Source organism: Talpa occidentalis, unplaced genomic scaffold (assembly GCF_014898055.3).
Source record: "Talpa occidentalis isolate TD23 unplaced genomic scaffold, MPIMG_talOcc4v2.1 talOcc4.9, whole genome shotgun sequence".
Taxonomy (NCBI): domain Eukaryota; kingdom Metazoa; phylum Chordata; class Mammalia; order Eulipotyphla; family Talpidae; genus Talpa; species Talpa occidentalis.
This window is the reverse complement of record NW_023605305.1, coordinates 50,263,618-50,285,299: the sequence shown is the minus strand read 5'-3', so window position 1 is coordinate 50,285,299 and position 21,682 is coordinate 50,263,618. Positions and strand designations below refer to the sequence as shown.

At 39.0% G+C, this 21,682-nt stretch overlaps 1 protein-coding gene across 1 annotated transcript in view; it reads right to left on the bottom strand.

Annotated features, from left to right (window-relative positions):
* The window catches only part of CRYZ (crystallin zeta), a 33,834-nt gene extending 12,173 nt beyond the window's left edge, over nucleotides 1–21,661 (bottom strand). The window contains exons 1-6 of the mRNA XM_037498547.2: nucleotides 21,550–21,661; nucleotides 13,332–13,455; nucleotides 11,506–11,658; nucleotides 7,972–8,135; nucleotides 4,631–4,682; nucleotides 667–816 (exon numbers count right to left, since the gene is read on the bottom strand). Coding sequence (XP_037354444.1) covers nucleotides 667–816; nucleotides 4,631–4,682; nucleotides 7,972–8,135; nucleotides 11,506–11,658; nucleotides 13,332–13,442 — 630 coding nt within the window. The 5' untranslated portion in view covers nucleotides 13,443–13,455; nucleotides 21,550–21,661. The remainder of the gene's footprint in view (nucleotides 1–666; nucleotides 817–4,630; nucleotides 4,683–7,971; nucleotides 8,136–11,505; nucleotides 11,659–13,331; nucleotides 13,456–21,549) is intronic.
* Nucleotides 21,662–21,682: the final 21 nt, after the last annotated feature.

Below are 21,682 nucleotides of genomic sequence, written 5' to 3'. Positions count from 1 at the left end.
AAAACTACCATATGACCTAGCAATTTCACTTTGGGACATTTATCTGTAGAAAACATAACATTATTCAAAAAGAAATATGCACCACCATGCTCACTGCAGCATTATTTACAACATCCAAAATATGGAAGCAACCTAAGTGTTCACCAATGGATGACTAAAGAAAACGTTACACACAACCACACACACACACACTGAGGAATATTTTTCAGGCATAAAAAATAAATCTTGCAATAAAACATTATGATAAAAAAATGTCAGAGAGAGACATCTCTGACATATCATATAATCTCATTTACATGTGGAATCTAAAAAGCAAAAACTGAACTCATGAATACAGAGAACAGATTGGTGGTTGCCAGAGGTAAATGGTTGGGGTAGAGGGTGAGGTTGAAATGTTAGAAAAGGGTTAAAAAACACAAACACCCAAGTATAAAATAAATAAATCATGGGATATCATGTACAACATGGGGACCATAGTTAACAAAACCGTATTGCCATAAGAAAAAAAATTTGTAACTGTAAAAAAATAAACCTTTAAAACAAACAAGCATAAAAAATACACAGAGGCATTCAAGAAAGCCAACTTCTGTTGATAAAATAATTTTAAAAATATAATTCTTTCATGAAATGAAATTTTACTTTTATAAAATTGTATAATAATTTCACCTTAATTTTATCAATATAATTAACTTCTCTGTGATTAAACACTTCATGGGCTCCATTCTGCAAAACAATCTTTTGTCCTTCCTCAGTGCCAGCTGTGCCCAAAACCTTTAAGCCATAAGCTCTCGCAATTTGGCATGCTGCTAGTCCAACCTGAAAAACAAAATGTAACTCAATACTTTCAGATTCTTAGCATTCCTGCAAATATTCATTAAATGTATACAGTAAGCTCTAGTTCCAATCCCAACTATTAAGGAACTTTGCGTCTAAATGAAGGGAGAAGAGCAACAGCTAACATTTTTGAGCAATTATAATGTACCAGTTGTATGATCAACATTTATTGAATGTTTACATGGTACTTCTTGCAGGAAACTTACCTTTTTTTTTTAGAGATTTATTTATTCATTTATGCATAGAAGAACTGGGGCGTAGGCCAGAGGTGTGGGGGGTGAGAGGATTCACCAGAGACAAAGTGGGGAGCAGAACAGGCAGATCTACTGAAATACACTGCCGTCCCATATGGGTTAGCTCCCTGGCTGGGGACTGAACTCAGACCACAGCGGTGATAGTGCTGTGACTTTATCCCCATGCCACAAGGGAGACCCCAAGACCTTCTATGGGAGGGGAAAGATGACAAATACATGAAAGCAATAATAATAAAATAAATGAATAAAGCAAATTCAGAAAATGAAAAGTGCCTTGAAAAAATAAAACAGCCCACTTAGGTAGAAAGATTTAGGGACAGGGACTGAAGTTAGATCATCAGGAAATATCACTGAGGAAATGATACCCGAAAAAAGGAGGACAAGCCACATGAGGATCTGGAAAGCCCCCTGGACAGTGTGGTAGGCAAAATGGTCATGACTTACCTGGTGAAGTGGGAATGAATTTGGGGTGTTTAAAGGACTGAAAAAGGGTGAATCTGGCTTGAGGGTGATGGAGGACAAGAACAGAAAAACTGGAAAGGAGGCCTCACAAGACTAAAACCTGACTCACACAAGGAGGTGGGGGTCCAGGGGAATAACATGACCATTAACCCAGCTGTAGAGGTCATGACCCTTAGGCACCAGTGCCTTATCACAAGGCATATAGGGAGTGCAGCACAGTCCTGAGGGTAAAGATATGGAGATTGGGCCCACCCTGAAATCTCTGGTCCCTTTCTAGTTTTGCCTGTTACCCAACATCAGCAACAAGCAGCCACTCCACGGAGGAGTGACCCCTCCCAAAGAGAAAAGGGCTATATCAGTGCAGTCTCTGCACAGGCTCGGGGCAGCACTCCCACTGCCCACCTGTGACTATGCAGGTGCCTCTGTCCACCAACTCTCTCCCTCTGCAGGGCAGCAGCTTCCTGCCTGCCCTTGACCTGTCAAGGCCGACTGCCTGCACCTAAGCAGGCCTCTTTCAGCAAACCTGTCCCTTTCCCTAATAAACCTCTTTAAATATAACTAACATCTCTGTCTCATGGAGAAACCAGCCTGGGGAACTCGCCGCGTGCTGCTGAAAGGGGAGCTCTGGTGAAACCTTTCCAAAGTGAATCCAAGGACCCTGCAACTCTACAAACAACATCAAGGGCAGAGTATGTGGGAGAGAGTAGAAGACAAGGCCAGGGAGGCACAGATAGGCCTAGTCACATAGTATTTGGAGAAAAAGCTTTGGATTACATTTAAGAATGATGGAGAACTTACTAGAAAGTTTAAGCAAGAGAGTGATATGATCTAAAGAAAGGAAGGATGACAGCACAAGCATCCCTTACTGATTGTAAAGGAAGGTAAAATCATATTGATTAGACATAATAAAAAATATTATAGTGAAAAATAGTGATAATTAAAATTGCAACAGAATCATAGACCCCCACCCCACCCCCCGCCCTGGCCTAAAACAGATCTTAAAGATGGTATGGTACATGTGAGGGATGAGCCTGAACACAGCTGAGTTAAGGCAAAATAAATTAAAACACACACACACACACACACACACACACACACACACACGTATACATAGAACTCACTGTTCAGAGAGTGAGAGAGACATTCCGTTCCATGAATTATAATACACTATGAAAGACAACTGATTCTGGCTACGTTAATTTTCAATTAAAAATCAGAAAACAGGCTATACTAAAACCACATTTTAAACAAAAAATTTAACATAAATGCATTTCCGTATGATCTCATTACTTTACTGGGGCCCTCAATTGCTATTTTAAAGGCACTGTTCATTCTTCTCAACAACTATTGTAGCAATACCCTTTCAATAGATTATATACCATTATGTGTCAGTTATTTTTTTTTCCTATGTATTTGCTGACCCTAAAATAGGGCACTCCCCACCAACACATATGAATAATAGCTATGTTCATAAATTCCACACCACTTTAAATATACAACATAATCCCAAAGGAATTTGAATTAAATGAGGACAGAAAGTACGAACAGAAGCAAGTCAGAAGCCAGTACTGTTTCCCTCTGATAGGGCAGGGAGGATCAGAAGCGCTTCCCACCAGGTCATCAGCCTGTCCCAGTCAGCCAAGGATTTAACAAACTCAGCCAGCTAGGAGAACAGTGTGGATTTTGCCTTAAAAAGAAAATCGTGGTGAAGCATCCAGGCTTTGTACAAGAGAGTAAAGGGAATAAAAAGAGATTTTCTTTAAAGTCTTCTCTCTTCTTTCTACTGAAATCTCTCCCTTCTACACAGAGCAAGCCTTTAGCTCTCTGAAGCTAAAGCAATTTAAATAAATGCATGTGTTTGTCAGATCCTTTGGTTATTTAGGGTTAAATTTAATTTAACCTAAAGATAGCCTCTTTGGTGAAACAAAACAATGTGAATATCTGACAAGGTATATCTATCATATTTTCTCAAGTCTTATAAAGACACTCTTGGTGTTTCTTAGTAAATAGTCTGATCTGTGAAATCCTTCTGAAGACATCTATTTGAGATTCATAGTAAGCTGAGTGTGAAACCTTGTGATTCATCTATCTAAAGTTAACAGAACACAATGAACTGAATTTTCTGTATTACCTGTAGAGGTAAATTCATATTGTAAGGATGTCACTCATTATTCTGGGGACAATGTCTATGTAATAGGATACTTCTTTCAAGCCACTCGAAGAGTGCATGGTGCTTTGAAAGGGTTAACAGGCTTCCCCAAGGTGAGCCATGTAGCCCCAGGCTTTTTATTTTAAAAATGCGAAAATCTTGTCTCCAAAATTTTTAAAGCCTCTACATGCAGGATAGAGGTCATGTGGATTTCTTGTTAAATTTCAACCTTAGAGCTCTAACTTTTCCTCTAAGCTCCTCAGAGGCAGATTGACAGCCGTTCCTTGAAGAGGTTTTTGACAGCCTTGTGTTGGGTGATTTCACTGATGTGCTTAATTCATAAATTCTGAGTTCTGCCTCCCCTACCCCCACCTCGGTCCATTAGCATTTTAAGCTGTGGGTTGCGGTGTTAAGGACACAGCTGTACACTCTGCACTCCATGAATGTCATCAAAGCTCAGTGGGTAAGCAGAGGAAAGGAGATCGAAAGGACTGAGAATTCACAGTGTGGCTTTGCAGTGCTGTCTGGGGCAACACAGGTACAGCTTTAATGAGCCTTAGTTTTCTTATCTAAGGGAATATGGAATTAATATTAACCTTAAAGAACTGTTTAAAATTCTAATATGATATATGCCATTTGAAGAAAAAAAGAAAAGTTAGTTTATCTTGGTTCGCATCCAACACAGGTGGAAAACCTAACACAAGCATTTCTGATGGATGATCTATTGGACTTATTAACCAAGAAATACTAAACTAATGACAAGGAATCATCTTTAGAATATAGAATTTAAAGAAGCTTCACTACATGCTGAGAAAAAGCACCCTTGACTACATTTACAATTTTGGATTTTAAAAATGACCTAGAAATACAGTGCAAAACTTGCAAAAACATACTCATTTCAAAATAAACTTAAAAAAAAAAAAATACTTACTCCTCCACTAGCCCCATGAACCAGAACACTTTCTCCAGCTCTCACATGGGCACTGCAAAAGAAAGCATAGGTTTATCACCTTACTTTGAAGTTAATTAAGCTCAGATGTTGGTCATTATTCTTAAGGAAATTCTACCCTCAGCTCAGCTAACATCTGCCCAGAGAGGAAACTCATCCTAATATACAGCTCAAAATACTCTCCTAGCTCCACAAAATCAAACAACAGTTCCTCAAAGTTACAGATAAAAGAAGACCTTCAATTCATTCATTCATCCGACAGATGTTTACTGGGAGTCCATTATGCACCAGACATTGTGTGGGACGCGGGGATCACATCACGCTGTTACCTTCTGAGAGGGTGCAGTCCTTGAATGTATAGGTAGTGAAACTGCTGAACTTACAAGAACTGGAACCCCTCATTTGTTCCCACATGCCCCCACAGAAAGTGGCTCAATACAGGTTTATTAGAGTCCACTCATCTTTGCAGTCCAGTGTAATACCCAAGTAAACACAGTAGGGAGACTATTCGCAGGGGTAAGAAAACATTTTTATTTCTCCTTGCCTTTGAACTCGAGGTCATACCAGCCTCTAAGCCCTCATTTCAGAAAGCAATGCCGAGTCAGCAAAGGCAAGAGTGTAAGAAATAGAATAAATCCTGTTACAAAGGTTCCCATGTCGCCCCTTAGAATGTCCAAATCCTCTGGTGAAATGACATATTCTTTTTACTTCTGGTTCATACTACTTTTCTATTATACGGAAAACAAGGAACATACAGCAAGGCAGACAGGGGATGCTTTATCATCCCAGATGGACAAGTGCTAATGTCATAAGCCAGCAGCTGTTGTGTGATCCAGATCTGACTCTCAGGGAGGATCTCTTACTTACTAGAACAATAGGGGGTGGCCACACCGTGCAGACATTATGTTCAGTCCAGGAGTGAGAACACAGTTACCCAGAGTTCCGCTTAAGGCTGTGTGCCAACAGCTGACAAATGGCAATTATGAGCAATAAATGAAGCTTTCTCCAACATTTGTGCTTGGAGATTGAGGACAGTGAGTTATACTGATAATTTGAAGTAATAAACTGAGGTAACTATTACCAAAACTCTTGGATATTTTAAAAAGTGAATTACAAATGAATGGGATAGAATTACTAATGTTTTACTAAGGATATGAAATACTTCTCAATAAATTTTCTTTTAAACATTAAAAACAGCCACTCAAATATTAATGCACATTCTCCTAAACCTCTGGGACTGGAGTGAGTGAAGAAAAAGCGAGCAAAGTCTCCCCTCCCACAACCCCAGCATCCACCCACCAATAGCCCCTACTGTCATTATTCTAACTGTGTAGAGTCTTTGTGGTGATTAATTCTATGTATCAAACTGACTGGGTCATGGTGCCAAATATTTGGTCAAACATGACTCTGGATGTCTATCCAAAAACACTATGAAAGTGTTTTTCTGGATAAGATTGATATTTAATTTAAATCCATGAACTGTAAGTACAGCAGACTACCTTCTATAATATGGACAGGTCTCACCCAGGCAGCTGAAGGTTTGAACAAAGACTGACAATTCCTGGAGCAAGAAGGGATTCCTGTCAGCAGACTGCCTTTGAACTAGAACTGCAACTCCTCCAGGTCTGTATCTGCTGGTCAGATTTTTCTTACAATTTTTTCTCTTTCTCATATACTTGTATTTCACTATCAAGATTCATTAAGCACTTTTTCTGTGCCAGACTCTACTAAGAGTTTTACATGCATTAGCACTTAATTCTCACCACATCCCTATAAAGTAAATACTATTATCTGTTTTTCAAATCAGTAAACTTCAGCTGAGACAGAGAAGTAACTTGCCCAAGGTCACACAACTAGTACTTGGTGAAGACAGGACTCTATTTCAGTTCTTCCTGTCTCCAAAGTCCATGAGCTTAACAGATGTATAAACAACAACAAGACTATAGCACCTCTTGGCCTTGGGATATACTCTTTCTGGTATACTTAGGACTCTGCCCCTACATCTGACTATACTCTAAATGATGATGCTCATCAGGGTTCTATTCTCACTCCACTGTTGTATTCACTACCCGAAGAATTTCAACCACTTTCATCTTGTTGACTTTCTCCTCCATCTCATAGCCCCAAATTTATATCTCCAGGGTTCAAGTTTCAGATTCTTTCATCCAGCAGACGGTTGGATTATGTCTCATCTTCAAGTCCAAACCTAAACTCAGTTTCCCTTTGAAACTTTTTCTTCCCTTTCTTTGTCACAGATAAACATTACCTAAGTTAGAAAGTTAATTCTTAAGCATCTCTCCCTTTCTCCACATGCAAACAATCACTAATTATTCCTGGTTTTATGCTCTAAGCAGATTCACCTTTTTTTTCCTCCACCCAATAACCCTTGCTTTGGCCATAAGCATTTTTTCTAGAGGATTCTCCCATAATACCCCCCAATCTGTTTCTCCATTCCAATCATCAAATCAATCCTCCACATAGCAGGCAAGGGCTCTGAATACCAAATACCATGCTCTTGAATAAAACATTTTATGGTCCCTAATCCCTTACAGAATAATGTGTGAGCTCTATAATCTAGCTTTTCACAATCTAAAAACCTATCTATTTAATAATGGCAGCTGGCATTTATAGAGATTACCATGTCCTAACCTTTTTCTCTGCCACCCTTAGCCTTAAAATCTCTCCAACAAAACTAATTGTTATGGCTCTCCCCAGACATCAGGATGTTTTTCCTCACAATCCAGGCTATTCCCATTGTTTAGAATGCCCTTTCTTCTCCCAGCTACCACTGTCCAAGCAAATTCCCTTGGATCCTTATCAAATGCCTCAGAAATCTGATTACAGACTCTCAGATCCCAGCATGAACCCTGACCAATGAATCTGGGAAAGGGTCCCATCCTGTACTTTTAAATTGAGGCAATTAGTTTCGATGAGTAGAGAGAACAAGATTTTTGAACCATGACTTTAAAATAATCTAAGTCTTATACCTTGTCCCACCTCATCACCACAGACATGCCCCTTGTGATCCCTTTAGTCCCCATGCACATCTCTGTCACTGTACTTTCCATATTATATATAAAAAGCACTCTTATGTCTATCCTTGATTAGGCTGTGAGCATCTTGAAGACAAAGATAGCATTTTGTTCTTCTTTGTATACCTACTGGCTGGAAAAATCTTCCAAATTAGCACTTTCCATCCACAAGTCTTTGATAGTAACTAAATGGTAATGAAAAATGACAGGCAGGAGGATAGACAGATAGAAGAAGGAAGTCAATAAATACTGCCCTTCTTTGTGACTGTAAAATTCACTGTGTGTTGTTACCTGTGAAACAGAGCTCGATAAGCAGTAAAATATGGGACCCCGATGGCTGCCCCTTGTTTAAAGTCCAGCTTCTCTGGCAGTGTGTAAACGGTGTGGTCTGCTGCGACAGCATACTCTGCATAGCCCCCGGTGAGTGTGCCACTCGTGAAGACTCTGTCACCTTTCTGGAGAAAGCAACAAATTAATATAGGCATCAGGAGTTAAAATATAGTGTCCAAATAGACACAATCCTTCATAGTGCAACCTTTATAACAAGCATTAAGTGTTTATTTATATACTATTTTCTACTTCTTAGAGGTTCATAAAAAATAACTTGAAAATACTGAGCATTTTTAAATTTTTATTAATGGGAACGATTAAGGAAAAAAAATGAAGTGAAATAGGTCAAATAAGAGGAAAGAGAACCTCTGGAATAATATGATGATAACAACTAATCTTTATTGAGTGCTTTCTGTGCTAGGCACTGCGTTAACTATATCATTTTTACATGATTTGATCTTTACAACAGTCTGTGAGGTAAGTTCTTTCAACATTCCACTTTAGAGTAATCCCACTACACAGAAGAGGAAATTGAGGTGCAAAGAAGTTTAGAAATTTTCTCAGATCACTTAGTAAATGGCCCTTAATACACATCATTTTTTGTCCAAAATACTTGGGAGAAAAAAACCAACAAAACATAAACTCTCAACACACCAACACCTGCTCTAAATTTATAGAATTCCTCACCCTGACATTTCCCTCATTTTTCAGTCATACAAAAAAAAGTAGCTAACTCTACCTGTCTCCTGATAGCAGGGTAAGTCAGGACAGGCTTCTTCACTTATCACAGTGTGAGAAAAGAATAAACCCTCAATAAATATGTGCATGGTGCTAGGTATTGAAAAGCAGCTGCAAAGCTGAAGGTGTGGTAAGTATGACACAGCATTGCAGACCTGCCCACCTTGACCACAACAGGGAAATTAGCCCACTAGAGACAATTGCCCTAATTCCTCCCTCTTTAACAAAAATTGCTGGAATAAGTAAAACACTAAGGCAATAACTCTCAGTATACTTAAATTTGTACTACAATAAAGATATCTGAAAAAGTAATAGCACTAGGCAGTGGGGTAGAGATAGAACAAATTTCAAGAAGCATCTAGGAAAGACAAATTCGTTTCCTGAAAATGATCAAGCATGGCTACGTTACGATTAATCCTGTTCTGACAGCTTACAAACATGTTAGATTAATTTCAATATAATTCAACATTTACTAAGAACTTGCTATATGGAAAGCATTACTTAGAATTCTGTGAGAGCTTTCAAGAGGAAGACAATCCCTTAAACTTAAGTATCTTAAAGTCTAGGAAGAGAGAGAAGTAAAGGACAGAAATAATTATGAAACAGGCAAGCATGACGCATCATCTAAAATACGTATAAGAAAGTTACTTCCATAGTGAGGAAATAAAGAATAGATTCATGGAGAAGCTAACATTTGAGGTGAGGCAGGGCAAGATTTTGAAAAATAGAAGTGGAAAACATTAGGGGTGAAGGAAACAAAATAAATAAATGAATAAAAGGGACAATGGCAGGACTCAATGCTGAGAAACACACCAGCATATATTCCAATTAATAAGCAGGCTCATGTACAGATGTAATGTCTCAGGGGATAAAATGAAAATAAATTAAAGCTGGAGTGTAAAATTCCTGGAACCCATGTTTATAAGTTTCCATATATTTCTGCCAAGCAGAACCACCAATATGAACAAAGACACAGTGATGAAAGAACATAGAATAGGCAGAGAAGAACAAACAGTTCATGACTAAAGAATAAACTACAGGATGAGACGTAATGGGAGGTAAGAATAGAAAGACAGGTGGGAAAGAGAACATAAAAGAGTCCCCATTCAGAATACTGGCAGTTCCAATAATAACCAGAAATCTGCAAGGAATTAATATAAGAATCCAAACGAAGTTGTTAAACAATCAGAATTATATTTAGAAAATTACTGTCTTTTATGGAAATCCAGATAAGGGACTAAGTAAGATAATCTCAGCTAAATGAATGAGAGAAAGAGAGAGAGAGAGAGAGGGAGAGAGAGAGAATAAGAAGAGAGAAAACCCTTCTAGTCAGGGAGAGCAGAGTGAGGGAGAATGAAGAGATAAGCCTCAAAACCCAGAAGTGACCAAGACTGTCACAGAAGATAGCAGCAGATCTGAATGGAGAAAAGCTAAGCTCAGTTTAGACACAGTAAAAGGTTCCCAGAGGGTGACCTTGCGGGTCCAGTGCTCACTAACTCAACCTCTTTGCTGACAGACGTTTTTTCCATCTGCACTCTTCAATCAGATAGCCACAAGAAGCATGGGGCTACTGGCATTTGAAATGTCACTAGTATGACTGAGGTAGCAAATTTATTTTAACTTCATTTAACTTTAAATTGCCATATGTGGCGAGTGGCTTCATATTAAACAGCAGGTCCAAAGCTTAGTAGAAATTCGAAGCTAAAGATATCACAAATAACAATGGGGGTTAAGGAGGAGCATGAAATCATTGCAAAGAAGATCAAATAGAATAAAAAATGCAGAGGTCTAAGTAGGGATGGAGAGCCCTGGGCAACACCAAGATTTAAGGAGCATACAGAGAAAAAGAGGCTTGAAAAAGGATGCCCAGAGAGGGGAAAAAGAGGGAAGGAGATCAGGAGAAAATGATGTCATAGAAGCTGAGGAAAAAGTTTTATTTAAGAAAAAGTAAGTGGAGGAGAGTGTCAAATGTCACACAGAAGTCAAGAGAGATAATGACATAAAGGGCCCATTAACTCCAGCAATATAGAGGCCATTAGTGACATTAGCAAGAATCATTTCAGTGGAGCATGGGGGCAGAAGCCAGATTGCCAAGGGCTGAGGAGTGGGAAGCTGTAGGAATCTGTCTTCCTCTGTGGAGTGTGTTAATCTTCTCTGTCACAGTCCAATTTTGGCAAATGTGCTGCCAAAGTTGAGCAGGTCAAGAAATTATGAAGAAGGATGCTAGGACATGAATATACTGTCTGTGTTTCATATGTCTTCTAGAATATAACAAAAGCCTTGATCATAACATTTTCATTGACTCAATCACCTTGGTCTGAGTCAGAGCTCTAAAAATACATAGTGACCTTCTACTTTTTCATCTTTTACTTGTTATTCAAAGGAAGTAACATTTTCTTTATTCTGTGAAGGTAAATTTATAGCGAAGAAAAAACCATGTTGGCTTTTATATAATTGAGAATAAAAAAAATAGTGTGATTTCCTTGTTTGTTGACTTTCCTTATGTATTTCTGTTAAATCAAAAGTATCACAGTTCAATTCTGGGGGAAGAAAATACAGAAATTACCTAGCACTTATTCCCAACAATGCAAGCAAGCAAGGCCTCTGGATAAAAAGTAACTTCTTTTTTGACTAGAGGAGTCCCCCAAGTGGTAGGAATTGTGTAGTGGGGCCTTTTCGAAAGAAATATAAACACATTTTAATTTTAAAATATCTTAAGAAAAAGCATTAAGCCAAATAGAATTTAAAATGTAATACCTTAAAAGCAGACACATTATTTCCAACAGCTTGTATTACCCCAGCCACATCTGAACCAGGAGTATAGGGTAAGAGTGGTTTTCTACTGTAAGTCCCAGAGCGAATATATGTCTCCACTGGGTTTACGCCACATGCATGGACTTTGATTAGAACCTACAACGACAATATATTTTATTTTGCACAAAACACTCAGGCGCTCATTCAGAATTACATTAGGACTGTACGGATTATGGAAGCTATAAATATGGAGGAAGAAATCTTACCTTCAATGAATTCCAGTTTTGCAAACCAAGAAATAAAGAAAAACAGAATGACTTATGTGCTATATTAAAAACATTCTGGAAACTACTGGTGGAAATACTTGAGGAGATGTGTGGCATAGATCACTATGAGCTCATCAAACCTATTTCTTCCCTCTCCTGGGTACCTAGGAGGAATATTATTTCCTGGCTTCCCTCACATATATGAGTAACCAAATAACTGAGTTCTGGTCAGTGGGATATTAGCAAAGCAGTGAGTTGGTCACTCTCAGGCCTGACCCATAAAAACCTTCCAAGGAATTCAGTGTGTTTCTACCCTTTCACCTCAGAAGACAAGACTTGAAGGTGGTAAACCCACAGATGGAAGAAGTCTGGGTCCCTGAACTCTGTTGGAAGAGAGCTACCCATGAATGTTTTTCAATTTTAGAATTTAGCAACTGAGAAATAATTTTCCTCTACTGAACCACTGAGTTTTTTTTTTTTTTAAAGATTTTTTTACTTATACAAGAACTGGGGTACAGGCCAGATATGTGAGAGGGTTTACCAGAGACAGAGCGGGGAACAGAACAGGCAGACTGACGAAATATACTGCTGAGGGGAGCAGCAGAGGTCTGCTGCGGCATGTGGGACCCTCGCCGGCCAGCCAGAATCAAACTGGCACTGCAGAGGCTGCGGACAGCTTCACAGGGCAGCGCTCAACGTGCTGCGCCACCAGGGGAGGCCCTGAACCATTGAGATTTTAAGGTTACATCTAGTATTGAAGTTATCACCTTAATTAATACAGAATGTTTTCCTCTGCTATAAGAGGAAGAAGCAGCCTTACAAAGGAAGTAGTATTTGAGGGAGGCCTTAAAGGATGAGCAGAAATTCTTTCAGAATGGGAGCAAATGAATGTTCCAGGTAAAAGAACTGGTATGTATAAAGACAAAAAGAATGAAAGGGTCTAAAGGGGAAATCAGATAAAGCTTGATGCTGTTACAGCACAGTCTATTAAGAAAGAGTGCTAAGAAAGAAATCTGTACAGATGGGTTATGACCAAATAGTAAAAACTCTCATAAATAAGACTTGCTAAGGAAAACAGGCTTGGGAGCCATGGAAGGTACCATAATAAAAATACTTACTTTTCATTGAAAACATATATTGCTACAGTCATTAGAAATGATTAAACCCTACATTTAAATTCTCTTTAATTATATGTGAAAAAAAAAGCATGTATACAGAAGGAAACTATTTTCTCACTATGAACAAAATAAAAATTATGAAAACTTGTAATGGAATAACTTGTTTAAAACTACCTGTGATTTCAGAAAAATACAATTATTGCAATACATAGATGATTCTCAACTTCAAAACTCTTCTAACCAGAAGTTATTCCTTTTCATATATCTATGGCGCTAATTATTAGAATTATGTTATCTTTGTCAGAGCTCATGCATAGAAGCAGCGAAAACCTTGTTCTAATGCAATATCATTACAAATCATTCTGAGTGTGCTCCTTTTGAACATTAACTTGATATGTCAGAGGCTCAGTACAATTATTGCCTGTTTTTAAGTTATTATTTCCACCTGATTGTCTTTGGGAAATGGTATAGCAACATCAGATTGGAGTTTCAGTACTTCTGGTCCACCAAATTCAAAAACTCTAATGGCTCTCATCAACTTCTTTCCAGTCGCCATGGTGATCTAGATACTAAGAGAAAAAGAGAATGTATTGTCATATTGTATCTAGACTTTGAGTGTTTTTTTTCCCCCCTGGAAGGGGCAGATCAAACAGTTTTTCAAACAACAATTTAAATCATGGGCTTACCACTGATCTCATTTCATGTTAAAGCACCTTTCATCTTACAAATCCTTCAGCTACAAAGCAGAATACTTGATATTACTTCCTGTAGGGATTCAGTGCCTTCAACAGGGAACCAAACATGCAAACAAAAACATCTGGACAGATATAGCATAATACAGTATCTTAGGTTTCCTTTTATGTAATTCTGGACAGCAATATGTTAGAAATTTTTGGAACTAAGTTTTGTTAACATTAGATAAATAGACCTTTCATTGGATTACAAAGTATTTAAATACATAAAGAAATATAATGAATACAATAAACACAATTACCTGTCAACACAATTTTTACAAATCTTAATATTTTAAAAACCTAAAACATTACAGATATAGCTGAAGCCTCCATCTGTAAATCCATTTCTTGCCTATCCTTTTAAGAGGTAGGGATTTTCATAAATTCAGGGTTTACCATTCCCGTGAATCTTGTTATCTCACCACTCCATTTATAGGCATTAGTAAACAATATATGCTATTTTGGGCATGTTTTCAAGTTTTATTTAGATTGGATCATATTATATTTAATTTTGCATCTTGCTTTTGCCTCCCAGCAGCTAAGTATTTGAGATTTATCAATGTTGAAACATTGACTTCATGAATTTCATTCATTTTAATGAAAGGGGACAAATGGAAAACACTTTTGTATATAATCTTTTATAATTCTAAGGGTAATTTATGGCTATCCTATCATTATGTATTTTAAAATGTAAACAAAATCTGATTTAAAATAAACCATAAGACAAAATAGAGAACATTTACATATAAAATTAGGTGACTAGACATCTCTTGTATGTATATGTAATGAAAGGGTTTTGACTCTATCTCCATGATTTTATTTATGAGTTATTACAATTTCCTGAAATTAACCACATCAAATCTTGTTAAATTTTGCCACCACCTAGAATATCTTTGCTAACTTCTGGAATAGTCATATTCATCAAACACAAGTGACTGAAACATCAAAAAGAGTTGTAGAAGCTAGAACTTGAGAGGAAAGAATTCAGACTTTTACTACGTTGAAGCTCAACTCAAGGCTATTTCAAACAGAGACTATGCTGGCTATAAAGTGCATTTCATGTACGGGAGAGGGGACACAAAAGCATTTTGGCGGTGTTATTAATGGAATGTTCTTGATATAATCAATCAAAAGTTGTGTCATGGGCCTCCCATGGTGGTGCAGGCAGTTGAGCACAGGGCTGTGAAGCTGTCTGCAGCCTCTGCAGCGCTGGTTCGATCCTGGCTGGCCTGGTTTGATCCTGCCTGGCCTAACCCGCTGCTCCCCCAAGCAGTGTATTTCAGTCAGCCTGCCTGCTCTGTTCCCCACTCTGTCTCTGGTGAATCCTCTCACCCTTCCACACATCTGGCCTGTACCCTGATTCTTGTATAAAATTAAGTAAATCTTTAAAAAAAAAAAAGTTGTATCATATTAAAACCCTTTATTTTAAATTATTTAATATACCACCTAACACAATGGAGAAAGTGAATTTTGCATTGCTCAAAGCTTGTTTAGCATTGATATATCCTAAAGGTCAGGCTTCAAATAAAAATAGAGTAAACAGGGGCCTCCGTGGTGGTGCAAAGGGTTAAGCACTGCACTATGAAGCAATCTGAAGCCTCTGCAGCATGAGTTTGATCCCCAGCTGGCCAGGGAGCAACCCACATGGCACAGCAGACCTCTCCTGTCTTGCCCGCTGCTCCCCTCAGCAGTGTATTTCAGTCAGTCTGCCTGTTCTGTTTCCTGCTCTGTCTCTGGTGAATCCTCTCACCCCTCACATCTCTGGCCTGTATCCCAGCTCTTATAAGCATAAATAAATAAATATTTAAAAAATAAATAAAAAATAATAAAAATAGGGTAAACACAAGCAGAAAGCATAAGTCTAAGCACATGCACTGGAGAGCAGCTAAGCAGGCCCTAGGGTGACAAGAATGTCAGAGAACTACGACTGGGGAAAGACTGCCCACTGCATACAGACTCAGCAGTCTCACTATTCTATTTCTACTTAGGTCTTCACTCAAGCTAAGAATTTCTTAGACAAGAAACTGAAAAAAGACTTTTATGATTTACTTTGCTTCCTTTGGTGACTCAATTCAAAGAGCATGGGAGACGAAACAAAATAAGTAAGTGGAAATCATCAAACTAAAAAGTGTCTTCACAATGAAAGAAACGAAATGAAAAGGCATTCTACTAAAAGGGAGAAGCTATCTAAACACCATTTATTCAAGAGGTGCATCCAAAATACATAAAGAATTCATAAAATTCAATAATAAAAAGCAATCCCATTAAAAATGGGCAGAGGACCTAAATAGACACTTTTGCAAAGGAATCATTAAGACAGTGACCGGATGGAAAGATGTTCTTCATATCTTATTAGGGACATGCACATTGAACCCACATATCTGCCGGAATGGTTATTATCCAAAAGACAGAAAAGCAAGTGTTGGGAAGATGTGGAGAGGAAGAAACCCTTGTACACTGCTGGAGGCAACATAAAGTAGTGCAGCTATAATGGAAAGCAATATGAAGATTCCTTAAAAAATTTAAAACAGAAATTCCATATGATCCAGTTATCCCAGTTCTGGATATTTACCCAAAGAATACAAAGCATTAATTCAAAGAGAAACATGTACCCCACCACCCATGTTTCACTGCAGCATTATTTATAATAGACAAGAGTTAAAAACAACCTAAGTACCCTTTGGCAGGTGAGTGGCTAAAGAGCTGTAGTATACAGCCACAATGGAACACTACTTAGCTGTAAAAGATGGAATCCTATGAACTTGCAACATGAACAGACTTAACAGGTCTTAGTGAAGTTAACTCAGAGAAAGACAAACACTGTATGATTCAGTCATATGGTACACAAAGAAACAAATGAACTAAATTACTAAATGAACTAAATTAAAAAAATAAACTCTTAAACAATAAAAGCAGTTAGTGTTTACCAGAAAAAAGGGGGGAAGGAAGACAATAGAATAAAAGGGGTCACTGCATGGTGAAGGATAGAACTGAAATTTTAGGGCCTACCTGGTGGCGCAAGTGTTAAAACACAACCTATGAAGCCATCCGCAGCACGAGTTTGATTCCCGGCCAGCCAGGGAGCAACCCACGTGACACAGCAGACCTCTCCTGTCTCACCTGCTGCTCCCCTCAGCAGTGTACTTCGGTCAATCTGCCTGTTCTGTTCCCCACTCTGTCTCTGGTGAATCCTCTCACCCCCCACACCTCTGGCCTGTACCCCAGCTCTTGTCTGCATAAATAAATAAATCTTTAAAAAAAAAAATCTGAAATTTTAGTGGTGAACTTAATGCAGAATATACAGCTGTTGGTTCATAATGAAGCATACCCAAAACTTATATAATATTATAATGTAGTTTTACCTCAATAAAAATTTAAAAATATTCATAGAAAAATAAATCAGATTAAAAACAAAATGTTACCTAGATCAGAGTTTTTCATCAGGAAGTAAGAATCCAAAATACGAACTATTTTTTTTTCCTTTCTGTCTTCAGCATGGTGTTATGGTTAGAAAGTGGATTTTGGAAACCCCCCCCCAGTTCTAAATCCCAGTTTCATTTACTAGTCACATAGCTGTGAGCAAGGCAGACAAGATTTTTGAGCTCCCTATCTGAAAACAGAGCTCCAGCTCAATGTTACTGGAAGCATCAAGCACAGAACCTGACAAATTTTTACTCGTGTGTCTAGTAGATGTCATTATTCTTTGCCCAACTGTTTTCTCCTTTCCAATTTCTTATTCCTAAGGATATATTTGATTCTATAATTCTATAGTCATCTTTGATTTAATGTAACTAAATTTAAAGGATTCTGGTTGTATAAACAAGTCCTTAACCTCGAGTTCACTGTCTTGACAATCATTTAAACAAAACATTAATACCAAACATTGGCTGTTATTCATTCAACATGCATTTTTGAACATTAACTCTAAGGAGGCACTGCGCTAAACCCAGAGAACAAAAGGGTAAAGAGAAAATGCCCCTGTCCTTGTCCTAGCTCCTGTTCTTTTCTGCACTCTCTTCTTCCCCACAGGCACACACACCCTGTGAGATGAGTAGCTCTCTTCCCACTTTCAATATCTACCTACCTCCTACCCATTACTTTCTTTCAAGCACTTGCATCTATCTTTTCACCAACCAACATCACTATTATCCTCAAAAACTATAGCAATAATAAAAGCAAAATTATCTTGAAATAGGATCTGTCAAAGATATCTGGCACATACTTTTCCCCCCTACATTTTGACATTTTGCTAAGTTGGTAGAAAAGAACACAGGAGGAGACTCATAGTTACTACTGCATTTGCAGGACCCACCTGCCTCGCCCAGTACTACCCTCGTATGCTACTGAGTTTGGAAGGAGAAGGGGCATGACCTTCACAACTAAGTCTTCTACTTTGCTTCTGTCGATCTTACTTCCCATAGAGCCTTTGCCACTAAGATTGATCAGGCTCCACTCTGCACTCGTTACCACTGAACCCTCTCAACTATTCAAAGAAATCACCATCTGCTTCAAAAAAATGTTGTACAATGTCAAAAAGAATGAGAAAAGAATAATATAATACTAATAATAGCTATGATAATTCTTATATCCCTGCAATAAATGATTTCTGCCAAAAAGCATGTCTTTCACCTCCATTAAATTATTTTCATAAGATGGAGAAGCACCCACCTATTAAAACCATCATTTAATTGTATGCAAAAGTGAAAATAAAATCACTATTTATTCTATACATGAGAAAATATTCCAAGAGGTTAACAGACTCATCAGGGTCACAGAGAAGGAATTTAGAACCCAAGTCTTATACCCTGAAATGTTAGGTGATTTCCCCCCTTACTGTACAATCTTTTTTGTCTCACTTTTTGAAATATTCGCACAGAGGACTCTTAATTTCTTAGATATACACCTTATAATGCTATTGAACCATCTGTGGCGAGCAAATCCTATAAGTAGGATAACATATTTTATAATTCAAGCCTCTGCTTAGAATTTGAAATTTTTCAAATGCCCATAAATTAGGGGATCAACAATGATACACAGAATACCATTCTATTAGGAAAACTAGTAATTTTCCCCATCTGTAAGAGGGGACCAATTACCCCAGGCACAGGTTCCTAGTGAAGATGAACTGCACATGGTGAGCATCTCACAGCTTGCCTAGCATGCATTCAAGTTCTGTTACTGGGCAGGCTGAGGAGTACCCTGGAACCCCCAAACCCACCCACTCTAAATAGGTTCTGCCATCTGCTACATCAAGACAAAACATACTCTAGTGCATAAGACCTTTAATGGAAAGGAACTTTAATACAATTTGTGTGCAATCTAGTGAAGGGAAAAAATAAACTAGTTTCCAAATCAAGCTCACAAAGTTACCCATCCCCTTGTGGTTAAATGCCCAAACAGGGTTGGCCCAAAGCAGGACCACTGAAGCCCCAAAGCCTGCCACAAGTCTATGGCACCTTCTGGTGGGAACACATAGGAAAGGGACAGAAGAGGCCTATCACGTCTAAGACAGAAGGAGCAAAATCAATATCAAGATAAATGCTGCCATTGTTAACCTCCCCACAGTTTTCTCATCTACATCTGTTTCAACCAGTCCAAGACCAAGAAGCAAGAGCAGCTTCTTCACATGTCTCTGCTCAATGTGCCTCCTCCAGGTGTCCTTCTGGCTCTCCTTCCTTCTTTCTTTTCTTCCTCCAGCCTCCTCTCCAGCTTCTCCTCCTCACTACTCAGTTTGACCCTCCCTTAGGTGGGGCAGAGAAACTGGAACCTCCCCTTTTCCTAGGGACCACTTTGTTACAGTTCTATTATTCAGACTGAACCATTTGTGGTAGCAGGCCTGTCACGTTGTATTTTTTAAAATTAAACTAATAAGGTTTCAATTTATTAAATATAAACTTTAAAAATTAATTAGAATGCCTTGGTTTTAATTTGTGGTTTTGAATCCTAGGGCAAGTTAGGGATAATTAGGCAGTCTCAAGGACAGTGCAGGGACTACAGGAGAGTTAAGGAAGGCTCCAGAGATAAGGGCCACAAATTCCATAGGGGACTGATCAAACACCCCAGGACTTATGACATTAGGGACTTACTTTATGACCTTAGGGTCAACAAGACATACCAAATAAAGGAAATGAATAAAGAAAGATAAGGGCTGGGACACTGAGATTTAGTTCCAGGCACAGAGACATTTAGGCAGTGAGTGAGACCACCAAGAACCAACCAATTATAAAGAGACTGGTGGAGCTTTAGAATAATTAGAGAAAGAAGGTATATATTCCCTGAGACACAACTCCACTTTGGCTTCCTGGCCCCTCCCTGGTCTGGTTTCATGGCCTGGGAGTCCCGCTTTATTTCTGTTCCTTTTATCCTCAATAAACTTTTTTTTTCTCTAAACAAACCTGCCTCTTCTTGCTTGCTTGCCTGAGCGTCTGCGAAGTTCCTGCTACAGCTTCGTGAGACACCAACCGGTGGTGGTCTAGTGGCTGGGACTCAGCGCTGCCTTTGCAGCCTGGGATCCATTTCTGGCTGGGAGAATAGGCCTGAAAATCTACAATTCCAGTATCAGTTTTACTTAGTTAACTACGACAGGTTGCCAACCATACTTTGTAAATCCAGGAATATGAAGTTAAAATTCTTCTTCAAACTGTGAATTTTCCCTTCTATGCTTGAATCCATTTGGTTTAAATGAAATTTAAAGGCAAAGGAAATTTAGAAATATATTATTTTAATAAAGAATGAACATATCAACTCACAAAGCCCAAGCAAAGGCACATCAGGAGAGAAGAGATATAACACAAAATAAGAAACTTAAAGAATCAGTCACTATAAAATGTTCCCTGGTTGATCAAGAATGACACATGTAAGCATATTGTTTAGTATGTACATGTAAAAAATAAGCAAACAAAAAATTAAAAGTGGTCAAAGAGAAGTTTCTTCCTGGCTTTGAAATTTTGTCAGCTTTTTTCACAGGTCTGAATATCAGTGTCTACTTCTGATAAGAAGGAAAGTGAGGGAACAGTTGACCAGATCATTCTAAACCCCTCCAGCTGTCTTGATGAACAGATAGGTTGGCACTGGGCAGGTTACTCTCCAAAATGTTGGAGGAGAGCTTGGTGGGGTTGCTGTTGGTGACCAGACACTTTTGGAGTGTCCTAGTAGCTTCCGCAGGATCACAGTCATTTCTACTAGCTGCCAATAAGTAGAATTTAACCTTTAAATGGCTAATCATTTACACCTTTCCTAACCACTGCAAAGAGTCCCCTCTAGAAATTATGTAAACATGTAAACACCCAGTGATGTATTAACAGAGTTTGTAATCCGCCCCCTCCCCCCTCCCCCGCCTCCTTTGGGGATAATAATTCTAGGTGAAGGCCACTGGGGGTCGAGGGGTGGGGGTGGGGGAGGCAGAGGAGAAAGTCCAAAATAAACTACATTTGTCTACAAAAGTAAGACGGTAACTCTAACAATTGCAAAGCAGGGGGAAGACCAGGCAGTAAAAACTGGAAATTCTCAACTGCAGGCCAAAGGGGAGAAATCTACAGCTGGGTTGAGGGGAGGACGCAGCAGACGCACGCGCTGTCGTAGAAATGGCCAAGGCCAGGACCCGTCACAGCGAAAATCACGCGGGGGTGTTCGTATGGGGGGGGGGGCCAATATGCACCCCAGGGTGCGGAATCAAAATGCTAATCCTACTGGTACCTAGGGCTGAGCCTCAGGACTGGGATGTAAATCTCCCCAGGTGATTTACTGCGGAGGAATTTGCAACCCCTGAAGCAGAACGACTTCAGCCAAGGGCTCCTTCCTAACTCACAAGTTCTTGGGGAGCCTGTGCGGGGCAGGGGCACAGCCAAAATCAAACTCGAGGCCATTTGGCCTAGCGGAAAGGAAGTCCGCTGCCTGCACCACTAAAGGGACTTTTTTTTAACCACTTACCCGGTTAAATTAGGGAATCAAAACCCTCCGGGGCTCGCTCAGGCTCCCAGGTAAAGGAAGGCGGGCCGGGTCCACCTAGAACACTTGCAGGCTCCGCCTCTCCCCGCCCACAGGGAGGGCAAGAGGCTCCCGA